Source organism: Polistes canadensis, unplaced genomic scaffold (assembly GCF_001313835.1).
Source record: "Polistes canadensis isolate GaletaPanama2010 unplaced genomic scaffold, ASM131383v1 scaffold_55, whole genome shotgun sequence".
NCBI lineage: Eukaryota > Metazoa > Arthropoda > Insecta > Hymenoptera > Vespidae > Polistes > Polistes canadensis.
Window position 1 is genome coordinate 700,359 of NW_014569602.1, and position 17,455 is coordinate 717,813.

The following is a 17,455-nucleotide window of genomic DNA, read 5'->3' on the forward strand; positions in this document are numbered from 1 at the left end:
TTTTACCGCAATAAAAATTACCTAAGCATATAAATAAAAAATATAAAACGTAGATAGAATATAAATTTCGAATAAAAGCAGCCTGAAATGATATGAATCGATCGGTAAGGAATGTAGATAAAAAAAAAGTTCGGGCAAGAATCGTACGATGGCAGCACCATCTATTTTCGGCAAAACTTCAATGGAAAACGTATTTGGATTCGATTGGTGACGAGGGATGCTCCATCGGTAGGCAAAGCTTTGTACGTCAGAACAGTCTCATTCAATACGACCCATCGGCAACTTGCTCGAACGTCACCGACAATTTACGACGTCACGCGTATTCAAAGTTTCGCCACAGATAGGACGGAGAAAAGACTTTCTACGAATGAAACTCTTCTCACATCTATCGCTATACACATAGAAACATAGAGACACATATAAATACCTAAATAAATCTACATATATGTAAATATTAGATATCATTTCGGTCGGTTTAGAAAACGCGAAGAAAAATATTGTAAAAAGTTACGAATTTATTTGACTGCATAACATTAGTGAAAAAAAGAAAAAAAGAAAAAAAAGAAAAAGAAACAAGTTTGCAATCTTGAAGGAAGACTACGTTGTTGCTTTTGCTACTAACTGAAAACAAGTCTGCTATGACGCAACTACTACAGCGTCGCAATGCAGATCATGGCGGCTATTGTGCCGAGGAAACAACAACCCTCTCTTTCTTACTTCCTTCGCTATTTTGCCATTTATTTCTCTTCTACTTCCACTACTAATACTACTACTTCTTCTTCTTCTTCTTCTTCTTCTTCTTCTTCTTCTTCTTCTTCTTCTTCTTTTTCCGTAAATATTCTTGAATACAAACGCGAGGGTCGTAAGAAAAAAAGAAGGAAAATCGTATAAAGACGCGAGGAAGAAGGGTTCGATCGAGTACGGTGATGTTGTTGTGTTAGGGAAAGGGTGGGACTGATAAAAGCGTGACGTTACGCTGACGTAGTCGACGTCACCCTATCGAGCAGACGTTCCTGGGAGACATCGTTCACATACACACACACACACACACACACACACACATACTGGAATATAGTGGAGAATGCGCAGGTAGCGCACTCTTCGGGTTGAATTAAAAGGGAACGTGGGCGTTGGAGGTAGCACACAAAGCGGGCGTAGCTGAGGCTACGCTCTTCCCTCGATGTTGCTGCTTGCCGTACTGGGATCCTCGATTTCTCTTATACCGTATTCAAAAATAACGATAGTTGTACTAGTAGTAGTAACTATAAAAGTACACTAAGAAGAAGTAAAAGAAGAAGAAAAAGAAGCTAAGAAGAAGAAGATCGTTGAAACTTTTTCCTTCTCCTTGGAGACGTCACCTTTGAGAAAACATTAATCGTTCACTTTCCTTTTCTCTTATCTTCTTTTCCTCAACCCTAAAGCAACCACCCAACCCATTCCCGTTCTTTCAAAATCGATTAGTTCCTCTTCTCTTTCTCTCTTTCTCTATCACCCTCTCTACTCTCGCAGCTAACGTATCAACGATGAAAAAATGATGGAAAGATTACGAAGAGTGGAAGGAAAAAGAAAGAAAAAAAGTTTTACCTCGCGGATCTTAAGACGGAAGCAGACACCCCTACTACTTCGTCAAAGATATTTTCTTCGTAGAACCCTCATTCAGTCTTTTCCACATAAATAAGACACGAGTTTCTGGAGATACGCGTACGCGTATAAATCGGTAAAATAATATTAACATGTATTTGTATGCATAGATGATATGCATGTACGTAAAGTTACGCAAGATCTCGCCCGTTTACCTAACCCTCCGCCCCATAAAATTATTTTTTCCGATAAGTTTCTTTCGATGTTACTTGTAATGACATTTTTCCTATGACCCGACCTTTTCGATCATCCATCCTCCTACCCCTGCTCATCCTCCATTCAACACCGCTTGCCACTGGTCGAGCTGTAATTTCGTTTCAAAATAAATGTCAACAGAAGAAGAAAATAAAAGAAAGAAAATAATTTCTAATCGGAAAATAGGAAAATGAGAGAGAAGGATAGAACATTTTCCAATCGAATATAGCACAGCACCTCTTTTCGAAAACTCGTTCTGCGCTTTTTTCTAATTACGTATCTGAACGGATAATTCAATAAGCTCCAACGACGATGTGAGAGGAAAACTCTCTTTTCTTTCCTTTTTTATTGTAATTTTTTGTTCTTCTATATAGGGGAAAGACATTTAATTAAGAGCCCCGTGTGACTATTATCATTTCTAACGGACGGACATACTAGAGAGAGAATGGCTCAAGGTACATCACACGGTTATGCTTAAAGGTATACCATGTCCTATATACCACCAACGAAATGTCAAAGAGGTGGAATAACGCGTCTGTATCTCTCCCTCTCTTTCGCGTTGGTAAATCCATACGAATATCTATATACGTATAGCTTATATGCAATTCGCATCGTATAATACCTATATATATAGTACGTACGTGTATCACGGTAAAGGGTGGACGATCATATAAAATACAAAGTACGAGAGAAATAGCGAAAATGTGTCTTTGATCCGACCCATTAGAATCATCCAAATCATCGAACCGAGCTCCGATTGCAATTGTAGCAGTTTACTAAATGTCGAGTTGATATTCGCAATTTATCCGATAAACCACCGACATCAAATCCGCACTCTCGCCTGCTAGCCCCACAAACAAAGAATATAATAAAAAAGTCATTGAAGATATAATCTCGTAAAGAGATAAAAAAAAAAACAAAAAGATTGTTTCCTAAAAGAGAGGATTATTTGATTATATTTAAAAATAAGATTTAGCATCGATACGAGGAGGTAGCGTTGGTGTTATATACCATCGCCTAATTATACAAAAGTTATTTTAACACGCGGAAGTCGTTATACGGGCGATTTATTGATCCCATCTGGGCCGAAAGTGTCGGTTAAGGTTTTCGCCTCTCTTTTTATACATTAAAGATACATATGTTTGTTATCGATCGGCGTAGAGCACGCCGTTGTCGTCAAAACATTCGAACTTTCGATTCGACATGCGGCGTTTGAAATAGTGGTCCCCCCCCCCGCCCCCGATAACCACGCCCAACAACCTGTGAATCGTGAAAAGATATATATGGCCGAGAAAAGATATATATGGAGAAAAGACCGGCGCACCGACCGTTGAAAAAACCACCTGCCCCCCTCCCCTCCAACCTCGGAACAAGCTGGATAGAAGAAAAATGTATGGGAATAGAAAGGAGAAAAGGCAAACCGTAGAATAAGAATGTTGTTAATGAAGTAAACAGAAAGAGAGAGAAGATGGGAAGAAAAAGAAGAAGAAGAAGGTAAATGAAAGAGAGGAAAAAAAGAAAAAAGATTGGCGGACGATGATCCTAATACGTACGCAAAATGTTCAATTTTATAAATGTAACTTTATGATCTTTAGTTAAGTGTGTGGTGTGTGTGTGTGTGTGTGTGTGTGTGTGTGTGTGTATTCACAAGAAAACGCACGACGAAAGACGTTCGGCTAGTGGTGGGGTAGTGTAGTGTGTGTAGTAATAGTAGTGGTTGGAAGAGTGAAGGGTGGAGATCGCGTAGAAACGCGAAGAGAAAGGATCGTTTGAGAAAGGGCGAGAATAGGGGTGGGAGAAAGTAGTTTGAGTAGGGGGATGCGCGACGTATTAAAATGGTGACTCTTACCGCGCAGCGTGGGAGTTAGTTCTGGTGATGGCGCCAGCCAGCTCACTCGCTCGACTAACCCACCATCCCGACCCTCCGATCCTCCATCTCCTAACCACCGGCAGACGACGAAGCAACCTCCACGCTCGCCACCTCCACGCTCGCCACCTCCTCTCGCTGATTCTACTGATCCGCAGAAGTAGCAGCACCACCACCACCAGCAGCAGCAGCAGCAGCAGCAATAGTAATCAAAGAAGCAGCAGTGGGCCAACACCGAGTCCGGCACAATCTACGACCAACAGTACCAAGAGAAACAGTTATAGTAGAAGGAAAAAAAGAAACAACAAAAGCAGTTAGCCGTGAGCAAAATTTGGTTCGAAGGAAAAGACGGACGGAAAGAAAAAGAGAGAGAGAGAGAGAGAGAAGGAGCGGGAGAGAAGCACCCCGATGACAATACCGGACTGGTAGCAGCAGCAACAACAGAAGAGAACCAGGCAGTCCGAGCTATGCGAGATTAATCGTTTTGCTTCCGGTTTCTCGGATAACTACTACTCCTTGAAAAGGCTGACAAAGTCAAACCTGTAGAAGAGAGGGAAAGAGAGAGAGGGAAGGAGGGAAGAATAGGACTATGATGTCGTAACACGCGCGCCTCTGCACGAACGGACGCACGCACCGCGAAAGATCACGTCACCGAGCAGCCCTCGCCGCTACATCCCCACCCTTGATCAACCCCTATCGCCAGCACCGCCACCGTCACCGTCACCGTCGTTGCCGCCGTCGTTGCCGCCGCCACCGCCGCCGCCGACTCCGACGCCGACGCCGACGCTGACGCCGCCAAGATCAACCGCAAGAACACCTTACACGGATGGATCGTCATTGCGGCTGAAATCCCTTGCCGCCGGTAGAGACTCCGAGCACTCCGTATGAAGGCGGTACGCGTACGACCACCCACGCACGAATCGTCCTCGTCGAAGACGTTTGCGTCTGTGCCACCCTTATTCCTATCGTTATTTTATCTTTACTTATTCTTATTCTTATCCTCTTTCTTATTTTTCTTCTTTTACCACCACCTTCCTCTTTACACAATTCGCTGGGCTGGCTCCGTTACCACCATCACCACCACCGCACTTTCACGAAACCACTTGTTTCTCGTTAACTATCGCGGTTATGGTGTTGTTATGAATTTATCTACTGACAATCAGCATCAAAAGAAGTTCAACCGGCTGATCTAACAACAATACAGAGTTATTAGCAATAGCTAGCTCCTCGCTTAGAGCTGACCGACCATACGATTCATGAGAACGGTGTTGCTGCTCTATTGTTAAATGCTCATGAGTAACATAGTGAACAATAAAAAAAGCCTACATAAATTTTGTGCACCTAAGCGGTTATGGTACAGTGTGCGCGTTTAAATCATTCCAATTAAATCTGCATTATATCTTTATTATTACTGTTATCAGATGTATGAATTTTTTAATCTTACTTTTCGCGCGTTTTATCTTCTTGAATAAGGGAAAAGAAAAGGACGTATCAAACAAAAACAAACCCTTTCTCTCTCTCTCTCTCTCTCTCTCTTTCTCTTTTCCTCTTCTAATCTCTCCATCACATACCTCGATTCGTAACTCGACACCATCGAAAATATACCACGTTGCATTGGAAAGCGTCGAATTGAAATCGATTCCTCTATTCGAGACCCCATCACCCACCCCCTTCCTTTCCCACCCTTTTCCCTCTCTCTCTCTCTCTCTCTCTCTCTCTCTCTCTCTCTCTCTCTCTCTCTCACTGTGTTCACCTAAACCCTTTTGTCCCCGGCCACTTCGACCACCGGTGAACCTGAATTACGCCGACAGTGTGTGTACGTGAAGGGTGAAAGAGAAAAACGGCTGAGGTAGTAAGAGAAAGCGAACACCAGACAATCTACGAAAAAAAAAAGGAGAAGAAAAAAAAGAGTTGGAGGAGAAGCAGGGGGTGGGGTGGGTAGGGGGAGGGGAAAGAAAAAATCACTAGAGCTCTTCGAGAGGTATAAGGGAAAACCAAAGAGAGTCAGACAGTCAAACAGAGATAAACGAAGTGGACGAACGTATAGACAAAGTAAGAGAGCGAGTGAGAGAGAGAGAGAGAGAGAGAGAGAGAGAGAGAGAGAACACGCGTGATCATCCTCGTCAAGGAAGAACAAGGACTCAGCTTTCATTTTTCGAATAACTTCACTAAACAAAAAGTATCTTAACGTACAAATGAAGAAAATTGATAGAAACGTTAAAAGTTGTTGAAACAAATGTTAGCAGCACTTAGCATCCTCGTGCACGAGCTTTATCCGTCAAATATTTTTCACGTAAAATCGCGCTCTTGATTTTCCTCGAATTTATTCGTGTACGATTACGCTAATATAATATGATAGAAAAATAGGAGATAAAATAGAAAGAAAGATAAAGAAGACAAAAGTGAGAACATTAAAGAGTTCTTTAAACGAGTTCTTAATGGCTTTCGGTGTCCTTCTTAGTTCGAAAAGAGTCAGTTTTTGTATATTTTTCGGGACACCTGTTGATACCTCGCCATGTTATATAAGTAACTTCCAACTTATCTTTCCTATTCCCTTTCGTATTCGTCAAATACGATATTAAATACTTCGACGATAAGTTATATTAAAACGATCCTAACCAAATGTTCATAGTTAAATGTTTCAAAGTCATTTTTCGAAAACGTAAACGCCCATCGACGAGTCGTAGTCGGTATTATCCGAGGCCGCCATAAGGGGTTGGCCTCGTACTCGAGAGAGATAGAAAGAGAGAGAGAGAAAGATACCGTTTAGCCGGTATACAAGGTCGTTCTTTTTACGAGATACGTCCCTCTCCTTCGCTTCTTCTTCTACCCTCTTGTTCGCGCATCAAAATTTTATTATCCCCCATCGAGATATATACGTGCCTGTTGATATCGCGATATTCGCACGCGCGAGAGAAAGAGAGAGAGAGAGAGAGAGAGAGAGATACTCGATCGTTAACGTTATAAAGTGCTCTTATAGTCGGTAAATGCAGCGGGGTAACGCGTTCTAATATAGACAGGAGCTTCAGCACGTAAGCCAACACACACACACACACATACGCGCGTGAATATTTTTTATTTCATACTATTTTATTTTATTTCTTGTATATTTTTCTCGTTTTTTCGTTTTATTCCTAAAGTATCTTGGACGCTAAGCTTTCTTCTTCTTCTTCTTCTTCTTCTTCTTCTTCTTCTTCTTCTTCTTCTTCTTCTTCTTCTACTTCTTCTTCTACGTCGTCGTCGTCATCCCTTCTAATGCACCAACCAGTAATAAAATGTTCGAGCAGAAAAACCCAGACGCACACCTACTATCTCACGCACGTAATACGTACGCACGCACGTTCGCACTACAGTCCAACCACGTTAGACGAAGCTCTAGTTTCGTTCCTCGTCGTTGCATAAAACTCGACGTTATTTCACGTTCTCCGTGATCGTAATAAAAAAAAAAAAAGAAAAAAAAGCAGGAAAACGTTGAAAAAAGAACAAACAAGAAGGAAGAAAGAAAGAAAAGGAATAGTCTCTCGTCGTTAAGAATAAAAAAATAAAGGAAACGAAAGGTGACGTGATAAAAACACGTGTGAAGCACGAAATATATAATAATAATAATAAGAGGGTGAAATATATTTAAACGGATCCAGAGAAAAAGAAAGAAATAAAGGAATATGAAGGAGAAAAAATAGAAAAATATATTTAAAGAAAAATGTCGTTACGGCCGAACCGATCACGGATTAAACGTAATAATTCCGTCAAATTGTTAATAATATATTTGAATAAGTATTCTACACTAAATCAATTTGTCCTGTCTTTTATGTCTTTGCACCATCCCCGTGCACCAACCACTCTACTGCACGCACGTAAGCACGACGACTGCACCACTTGCATCATCAGTCTTCCACCATTCACGGCACTTCGATGTGTATGTGTATTATGTACTTATCCGTACAAAAACAAACAAGTGAAAAAAACAAAAAAAAACAAAAGACGAACGAACAAAAGTACCGAAAGAAACAATTTAAAAAATAGCAAAACATTGACCTAACTTTTATTATCAATTAACGACCTGATTTCAGGAAGAAGCCGGCGAACCGCGAAGACGGAAAAAAAACGTGCTACTAATCGACTACTACCATACCCCTTCGAAACTACCCCGTACTACTACTACTACTACTACATACTGTACGTGCCTATTCGATTTAGAGGAGTCTAAGCTAGTTACAATTACCTACGAGAGGAAAGAAAAAGAAATAAAGAAAATAAAAGAGAGACAAATACTACGGTAATTGAAATCGTACATCTAGAGAGTCTATAGTGAAAGGCCATAGGGAAAGGCCATAGGGAAAGGCCATAGGGAAACGGGACTATATATTAGAGAGAAAGAGAGAAAATAAAGAAAAGAGGAAAAGTGTGAGCAGCGAAAGAAAACGAGGCGGAGACAAATTTCAACGTTTATGGAAGGAGAAACATCATCGAGATTTTACGCTATCCAAATTTAGTCGATTCAACAATCTTTCGCTATTTCTTTCTCTCATATATAAGAGAACCCACCCTTCGTATTTTATTCTGATACTGGATCCTGAATAAAACAAAAAAAAATAGAAAGGAAAGGGATAAAAAGTAAAAGGAAAATAAGGATCGGATCCCTCGGTGTGTATCTTGACTCAAAGGAAAAGTCGGCCTAATCCACGTTCGGTACACCGATTCCCTCTTGTGTACTGGAAAGAAAAAAAAAGAGAAAATAAAGGAAGAAAAATAGATAGAAATAGATAGATAAATAGGAAGAGAGAGAGAGAGAGAGAGAGAGAGAGAGAGAGAGAGAAGGAGTAAGAGAAGGGTTCGTTTTTTTATCAGGAGCGTAATCCCCCCTCGCATTAGATAGGATACGGTGAAGATCTCTTTCCGTCAATCCGTATAATACGGTCGTAAAAGAGCAAGCAAGCAAGTAAGCAAGGAAGGAAGGTAAAAACGACGGTAGGGAGGAAAGGAATCGGCCATTATCGAGTCACGTAAGATGACGTTCTGTATATTTTGGCTACTAATATACGTTGGACATGTTTTCGAACCAGGAACTCAACCGGTGAGCGTAGCTCACGAAAGAAACCAACAGGATTTAAACGCGAGGAAATATCAGAACGAACAGAGCACGATAGGTGGCAACCTGTTGCACCTAAAAACATATCCTTACGAAAGATCGCATCGCAATGACATGTCCATATACGAGGAAAGGCAACCGATTTATTCTTGGACACCGAACGACATGTTGGTAGATGAGATTATTAACGAACCTAATGACTTGGAGGCTGCCATAATGGCATTCTCCCCTCATTTGTCTAACATCGTTTATCCAAAATACTTGGCCGTTACGTCACCATATGTCACGGTTAGTTCAACAACGACCGAGCCCCTCGTAGACGACGACCTTCTTGCACAACATAGCTTTCCACGTCAACATCAACGGTTACAACGTCAGCACCACTACCATCACGAACAATTACAACAACGGCTTAGGCAGCGACGTCAGTTGCAACGAAACAAGAAGAGACGGATAATCGATTACAGCAACAATAAGCAACACCACTACCATCAACAGCAGCAGCAGCAGCAAGTTCAAAGCCAAGCGCTTGAACTACCTATTTCGATTTATTACAATGGCGAGAAGATCCTTCCAAACGGAAGACAATCCGATCAAGAGGATGTCTACGAACAGAGACTTAACTTGCCGATTAAATTGAAGACTGAACCGATTTTAGAGCGTGTCTCCAAGCAATCGCCATCTTCTTCTTCTTCATCGTCATCGTCATCGTCATCGTCATCGTCATCGTCATCGTCATCGTCACCGTCATCGTCATCGCCATCTTCTTCTTCTGCTTTATCCTCTTCGCGGGAATTTTTCAACGCCGGAGGATTCATCCCCTTGAAACCTTTTATATACGAGATTAACGATCCTTCCAACAAAAAGAATTGGATAAGCATCGGACGTCGATCGGTCAATTTGCCAGAGGAGTCTTCTGTCTCTCACCAAGCCCTGGCACCCCATACATCTCCCTTTACTTCCGGAGGAGCAAGTGTGAACACCCGATTGGTGAGGTCTATCAGGACGAACAGACCTTACGACGTGCCGCAAATTGGTAACTTTTCATATATTTCTAATTTAATATTACAATTTATTTTCCTCGTCAATAAGTTGTCCTTAAAAATCGTTCCATCAAATATAACCGATTTATTATCGTTTAAACCACGTTGAAAGCATGACATCCTACAAGACCATATAAAAAGAGAAAAATTAATAAGAAAGGTACACAATTAAATGAACAAATGTCTTTTTTAAATGTCGTCCCTTCCACGTTTCTATAGTAAATATCTCTAAACTAACGTACGATCGCATGCCATGCTCGCCTAACTCAACTTCTCAAACAAAAACTTCGATATTACGCGACATACATAAATTAGCCTTGCGACTTTAATAATAAAACTTATACCTTGGATGATACCGCAGAAAGGAAGATAAAAGTAACGAGTTTAAACCCTAATTGGTCAAAGAGGAAGATAGAACGATGATAATCGAGTGACAAATCGTTAATACACACACGTGCATATATACGCGTGAGTTTTACTTGTATTAACATATTGCGTTCACGTATTCGATTATTAATTAACATACCCATACATATGATTACAGATAATAAGATTCACAGTTAACATTTATTAACGCGATTAGTTAGTCATAAATGAACTTTTACAACTCGTGGGAGTTATTCCGACGAGTAAAATAAAAAGAAATAGAAAAAGCATCAAATTACCGATACGTTTAGGGAATTTTTATAAAATATTACAAAATTATTTTCGAACCTTTATTTACTTTTTCAACATAGCGTTATATTCCTATACATAGATGTAGATGGGTTTGCACGTATATTCCAACTGATTCGATTCAACTTGATACATCGACAAGCACATCGAGCTTAGTTTCTTAACCGAGAGTACAGTAGACTCATAGAGTACCTACATGATCCGATTGTGAATACCACCCGCACCGTTTCCAATCTAAAGAGAAAGACGTAGAGAGAGAGAGAGAGAGAGAGGGTTTGATAGATAAATAGATGGATGAATAGAGCGAGAGAGAGAGAGGTCAAAATTGTGTAGAACGGTTTAATGCTGTAACCCCGGACAACATATTGCAGTCGGCGTGATTGGATTATGCGAAATGCGATTAGTTGTAGTTTGATAGTCTACTGGCGGACAAACAGCGATCTTCTATTTACCAACGTCAAGATTCCGTTTTACTTTTGCACACTATTCTCCAACAAAACAATCTAACGAATGTAATCTCTACAAGTTTTACGAAGAAATTGATGCTAAAGAAATATATTAAATTGTCAGAAAAAGTTCGTAATCGATTTGTAAATGTAAGTGTTGCTTTTGAATTTTCCCTTGTAAACAAAATGTATATATATAGAAGAAAAAAAGTATTATACGTCAGAAACTTTCATACACGATTCACCCTCTTTCTCATTTCCGTTGTCTAAAATGAAAAGAAAATAATGAAAGAGTGAGAGAGAAGAAGGTCTGATCGATTTTATCTTCCTCTTGTATTTTTTCATATATTTTTGGTACTATCTCGTAAAATTGGTAGAAGAAAAAGTAACGAACCGTTTGATAACGATTTATTAGATAAAAGTTGATGTTAGAAAAGATAAAACAAGAGAGTATTCCCGTTGTCGTGTTACTGTTACAGAGTGTCCAGCCTCGGAGGAAGGAATGGAGAGGTTTGCATGTCCGAAGCCGGATAGAATGGGTAGATATCGTTGTATCGATGACCATGTTCTATGCGACGGCTTCTTGGACTGTCCGGGGGGTGAAGATGAAGATATGCTGCACTGCATGTTTTTCAAAACTGTGAGTTCACTTTAATTAAAGTTCGTACTGTTTTCTACACACCATCGAATTCTCTACATTCGGATCATTCAATAAATTCAGAGATATTGAATATTTTTCTTTCACATTGCCATTTCATAAAAAAAAAACCCGCTTCTATTTTTACGACAGTCTGACATATTCTGGGAAACTTGAACTATGAATTTTTCGAGTGTTTTTAAATATTTTTCCATACTTATTGTAGAAGTTGCCAAAAATGTGCCAATAGGAATTGTCTTAATACTGGGCGTATAAACTGTACGTAATTGAGCTTAATCATCTGCCAATTATTTGGTGCATTAGATTTTTATTGAAAATCAGGAATTATTTGCAACCTTTTAACCAGACGTACATAAATGTCACCTGGAGGGGATCGATATTCCTGGAAATGAACGAATTAAACGTAACAACTGACTTCTCTTGTTCACAAGAATGAGTGGTACAAGTGATTTGGGAATTGGGGTGGTAATGAATGAATTGAAGTGGTGATGATATTGGAAAAAGAGTATAAAAAATAAAACAAGATCGCTAATAGAAAGAACAAACGAAGGTAGGAAGGTAGGAAGGGAGAAACGAGACTGGGGTCTCTGCGTGTTGTTTATAATTCGTCGCGTGTCACCATCATGACACTGCTCGACAATATCTATAAGGGTTTTAAATAAAGCTATAGTATCTCACCGGTATGTGAGCATTTCGCACTATTCCGAGAAATGCGGGAAATTTCTAATGTCAACGCATCACGCGAGCTTTACCACGAACCGAGAAACTGTTCGCACGTTAACGTAGAAATGTACGTGCTAATGAGCAACGAAAGAATGAAAGAAAGAGAGAGAGAGAGAGAGAGAGAGAGAGAGAGAGAGAGAGAGAGAAAATTGCAGATACGAAAAGACATTTTTATCTGCTTCAAATATTCCACCTTTCTTTTTCTTTTTTCTTTTTAATTCTCCTCTTTCTACCTCTTCTTGAAAAAATAATTTAATACTGACACACGTTTCAACTTAAATATTAAAATGGACGACGAAATGTTCGCAATCATTTAACGACAAGTAAATTCTAAAAAGTATGACAAAATAAAAAAGGGAATTTTTCGTCGACGGAAAATAAGATAAGTACAAAACTTATCGGCAGGKATTACATGGATGCCACTTTTCTGAGAATATTATTCATCAATTTTATTTTCTTCTCTTTATTATTATTATTATCTTTTTTTTCACGTCCCGTTCATTTTCGTTACGACAATAGACATATTTTTAGTTAATATTCAAAGATAGAAAGGTAACATGAACAGTCACACGTATATTATTTACACATGTATAGATTCATTCGTATAGGTATACGCACAGACATACGTAAATACGTAAATTGTATAATATGCTTCTCCCCTCTTGACTCTCTCTCTCTCTCTCTCTCTCTCTTGCGATATTGGTTTACCTCTCGCTGTCGTAGTAAATAAATTAAACGCTAAATCACCGAAGGCTCCATCCGTCCATCCACCTTTTCCCCTATAATCGAAGACAAAACCCGACGGATTCCATAAAAGTATCTACATTTTTTATCGGAAAAAAAGGCACGTTATCGAATAGCACGACTATCGTAATAGTACTTGCCATCGGTGTAACAATAAATGACCGATCATTTGGAATATTTCTTTATTTCTTATTTGAACAAATATCAAAATGCATATACATTATTACCAAACTAATTACAACAAATGAATTTTGAGTAAAATATCGTCGTTCGTTTTAACATCATCAATGGCTATTAATTTTGCAACATGGGTAAATGAAAATCGTTAACGATATTGGTATTAGATTGAAATAAACGCAACGCTTTGGCACCGACACTCGGTCGCCTCTATTTCTCGGAGATAATTATATATATTTTGGGACATTTTTTCGTTTGAAACCAATTAGATGGCTATCATAAAATATTTTCAATTATTCATCAAATATTTGCATTAAAGGAAATACTTCAAATAATAATTAATTGCTCAATAATGATGTAAAGAACAAAAATAACGTAGTTTATCTACGAGGGAATGGTTCCTCCCTTGGAAAAAAATGATGACACTGATAATCCAACAAAATTCAGAAAATAATCGAAGTAAAAAATTCATATCCGTCCGAATAATATCATGACATATTTTTCGCTAAAAGTACGAAACAATGGATGTCAAAACACGCAAATGGATAGAACTAAAGGTGGTAGGTGTGTTTGAAATGTTAGACAACAAAAAATTGGAAAAATAATATTGATATATTATATACGTCGTACACACGCACACGCACACGCACGCAGTTATATACGCTTGTAGATATATTTGTCAACTGTTAACAACGTCACGTAGGCAGTCTCGTTAAGAGTTATTAAATTACTAAATGAAGGATAGAGAGAGGTGTAGTGCGAAGAGGTTAGGAAAACATAGAGAGAGGGATGAAAAAGAGAGAGTGGAGAGGGAAGAGAAGCCCCTTCTCCAGGGATATTTTCTATGATCGTCGTGTATGTGTGGCAATTTGAAAATTGTGTTTGCCAAAGAAAGTTTTCTCATTAACGTTCACCTAACACAAAGGAGTTTTCCCTTGGATTCGAAATCATTAACGGGTTGTGTAACACGTTAAGTCAAAGTATGCAAAACGAACACAGATGTTGGGAAAATTGAAAATTATTTTAAGGAATGAAAATAAAATAATATAAGATAAAAAGAAAATAAGGAAATTGCTAGAGACAGAACAATAGAAAGAGAGAAGAGAGATCATTCGAGGAAACAATTTCTTATAAAACGATTCCATAATAATATAATATATCCACGTGTTTAAGTGAATATTAAAATTGAATTGTTGAAATTTAACGTTAGATGCATTTAACATGATTTGACTCTTGTAATATATTTATTATATACTCATGCAATATATGCGTGCGTGCGTGCATGTGACTGTTAAAAAGTAAATAGAGAAATACTGTCTAAACTGTACAAGCCAATAGCAACAAGTGTTAGTATACAACTTTAAAATGTTTATTCAGATTTCTCGGTAATAGGGACACGTTTAAACGCATGCTTAGAAACGAGCTGTGGAAGTAATAACAATAAATATACTTATATTTACTTAATAATACATACATACATATTTATATATACATACACTGTCAATTCAGAAAGTTTGGGTACACGTACTTTCATTTATGAATTATCTTGAAATTATTACTAATCACTATCCACGAATGTTTGATTTTTTGTGTATACAAGGGTGAGTTGAAAAGTTTTCTAATTGAATCAAAAAATAATAGTGAGTTTGATCGACAACAAAAATGATTTCTATGTTAGTCTCTAAACTTTTCAATCCAATATAGTATTCAGTACTAATCAAAATTACCAGTTTAGATAGTTAGTTTAAATGAATTTTATAACTAATTTGTTTTAGTATTTGTATAGAAAATCGCTTGTTTGTTTAACAAACTCTTACGTTCAATCCGAATATGTTTTTCATCCGATAAACGTTCATTTGTACAGAACATATTTTCGATAGATCGATTATACATTATTTTTTATCGCGTTTACAGTTTCATGATTGCAGAAAATAATATTGACTGATATTGTAGAAATACTTGTTTTACGTAGATAACAAATTTATTATAAGAACTTAAGAGATGGAAAATAAATTGATAAAGCATTATTAAATGTGTACTAAACGTTTCGATCGTCAAAGTAACTATTCCTTTTTTCTGTATAAATATTTTACATTATTTGGACTAATATCATTGGACAAATTGGTGTTGATTTTTCCCCGTACGCAAATAGTTTCAACAATTTTCTTTAAAAGGTCCCACGAGTTTTCTCTTAACCTTGGAATAAATGGAATCTATAGGTTGTATGTAATGCAAATGTAATAGTATATATAATACACACTTCAATCGAAATTAAATCGTCCATGTGTTAACGATGACGTTATACGACTACTATAAGGAGAAGAGTCGAAGGATTGAATTATTAGAATGAAAGAAAAAAGTTGAACATTTGGATTAAATCGCACGTATGTGCATAAAGATATAAAAAAAAAGAAGAAGAAAAAGAAGAAGAAAAAGAAGAAGAAGAAAAAAAGAGAGAGTTAAAATGTCATGAAAATTCAGTACTCGCAAAGTACGGTCAGATATACTGTGAACGTGGGACGGAAGGAAAGATTAGGACATTTAAAATTTATTGTACGGCATGGCTTTATGACATCGATAACCATAAGCTGGCATCGCTGGCGAGAAACAGACGGGAAGGAGGTCGTACCCAGAAAGACAGTATGCTTCATTGCGAAAGTATCGTTGAATTAATTATATCGTAGAAACTGTGAGAGAAGCAACAAAAGAGAGAGAGAGAGAGAGAGTTAGCGTAGAAAAAGGTCAGAAAAAGGTTGGTGGTCCCATACATGTATAAGTATATCGTACATGTCTCTGATACGTGTACATGTTCATTATCTTTCTCTTTTTGTTTACTTTCTTTCCTTTCTTTGGGAGATATATTATCAAAGAATTAATATCGAAAATATCGCGTATTATAATATAATAAGGACATTATTGTTCTATTGAAAAAGAAACCAGCATACAAATACTACGCTATAGTTGCATTTACGTATATTATACAGGAAGTTTTAACTTAAAGTCGTACGCCATCACGCTTACTACGTTTTTACTCGAGAATTATTGATAAATATATATTTGTTTAAAAATTATATATATATATATCTTATATTTGTAAAATATAAAACAATATTTCAATCTGATATTTTATTGAATGAAGAGAAGATGATTTAAGCTAAAATCTATTAAGCGTAACAATATATTTTAAGTGATATATCTCACTGTATATAGTACGTCTAGTTTCATTGGACAATGCAACTTGATAGCTACGTTATCTCGTTCATCCTACTTTCTGCTTTTTATTCGTCTTTCTTTTTTCCTTTGAAACATTTTGCCTTATTTTTCAGATAATATTAACCGACTCTGAGCAGCCATTAAATATATCCACCTACGAGTACTCGTTTATCCTAACGCATTTACGTATAGTCAGTTTCTTACTCTCAGAGACTTGGCCGTTAATATTTAGAAAAAATAAAATGATGAGAAGGGAGAGAGAGAGAGAGAGAGAGAGAGAGAGCGAAAGAAAAAGAAATAAAAGAAGATAAAGGATAAAAAATAAAAGAAGAAGGAAAACATCGACACCCTTGAAGAGTACTACTCTCTTCTTTTTTCATCCAAGTAGCTTAAAGTTTGTGCTCTCTCAGTTCCTTTCTTCACGAACTTAAAAGGATATGCTAATTTCATGCAAGGAATAAGAGTAACTTAAACCCAAGCTGGAATATTCAACGAATAAGTCAATCCTGTCCACTTTCCAAAGTGAGATTCCTTTGGTAGTCTGCTACCAGTGCTACAGATGCCCGGGCATACCATACCGAATTACGTTAATTCGTCTTGAAATAATAATAAAAGACGTTAAGTATAATCACGTTAGAAAATCATTATCCGAGTTGAAAGCTTTTTCAAATGAATTTTTACAAGGTACACTATTCCTATAGAAATATATTTATATATACTATCGCGCGAATTGTCTGAAAAATTTCGTAACGATTTATAAATATTTATTCGCCGTATACTATTTTATTTTCAATATTTATCAAAATATATAAAAGTGTTACATTTAAATTTTATAAATTTTTATATATACATGCATATATGGAATGCTTGCATAAATATTTAACCATCATTCCAAATTGAATAGAGTAATTCGATTATATAAAATAATAATAATTAAATAATGTTCTTTTTTTTTTATTACATTTAATTTTAAGAAACCAAAAT

The 17,455-nt window shown here is 37.4% G+C and overlaps 1 protein-coding gene across 7 annotated transcripts in view; it reads left to right on the plus strand.

Moving 5' to 3' along the window:
* Nucleotides 1–66: 66 nt before the first annotated feature.
* Nucleotides 67–17,455, plus strand: part of LOC106785675 (myb-like protein AA) — a 24,158-nt gene continuing 6,769 nt past the window's right edge. Inside the window, exons 1-3 of one of the 7 annotated variants that reach the window (XM_014746320.1) lie at nucleotides 67–1,717; nucleotides 7,774–9,828; nucleotides 11,436–11,596. In XM_014746320.1, the coding sequence (XP_014601806.1) occupies nucleotides 8,712–9,828; nucleotides 11,436–11,596 (1,278 nt within the window). In that variant the 5' untranslated portion in view covers nucleotides 67–1,717; nucleotides 7,774–8,711. Of the gene's footprint in view, nucleotides 1,718–3,709; nucleotides 4,597–4,983; nucleotides 5,058–5,656; nucleotides 6,736–6,824; nucleotides 7,620–7,684; nucleotides 9,829–11,435; nucleotides 11,597–17,455 lie in introns of those variants that run through there. The other 6 variants (XM_014746315.1, XM_014746317.1, XM_014746321.1 and 3 more) reach the window with 6 other exon arrangements.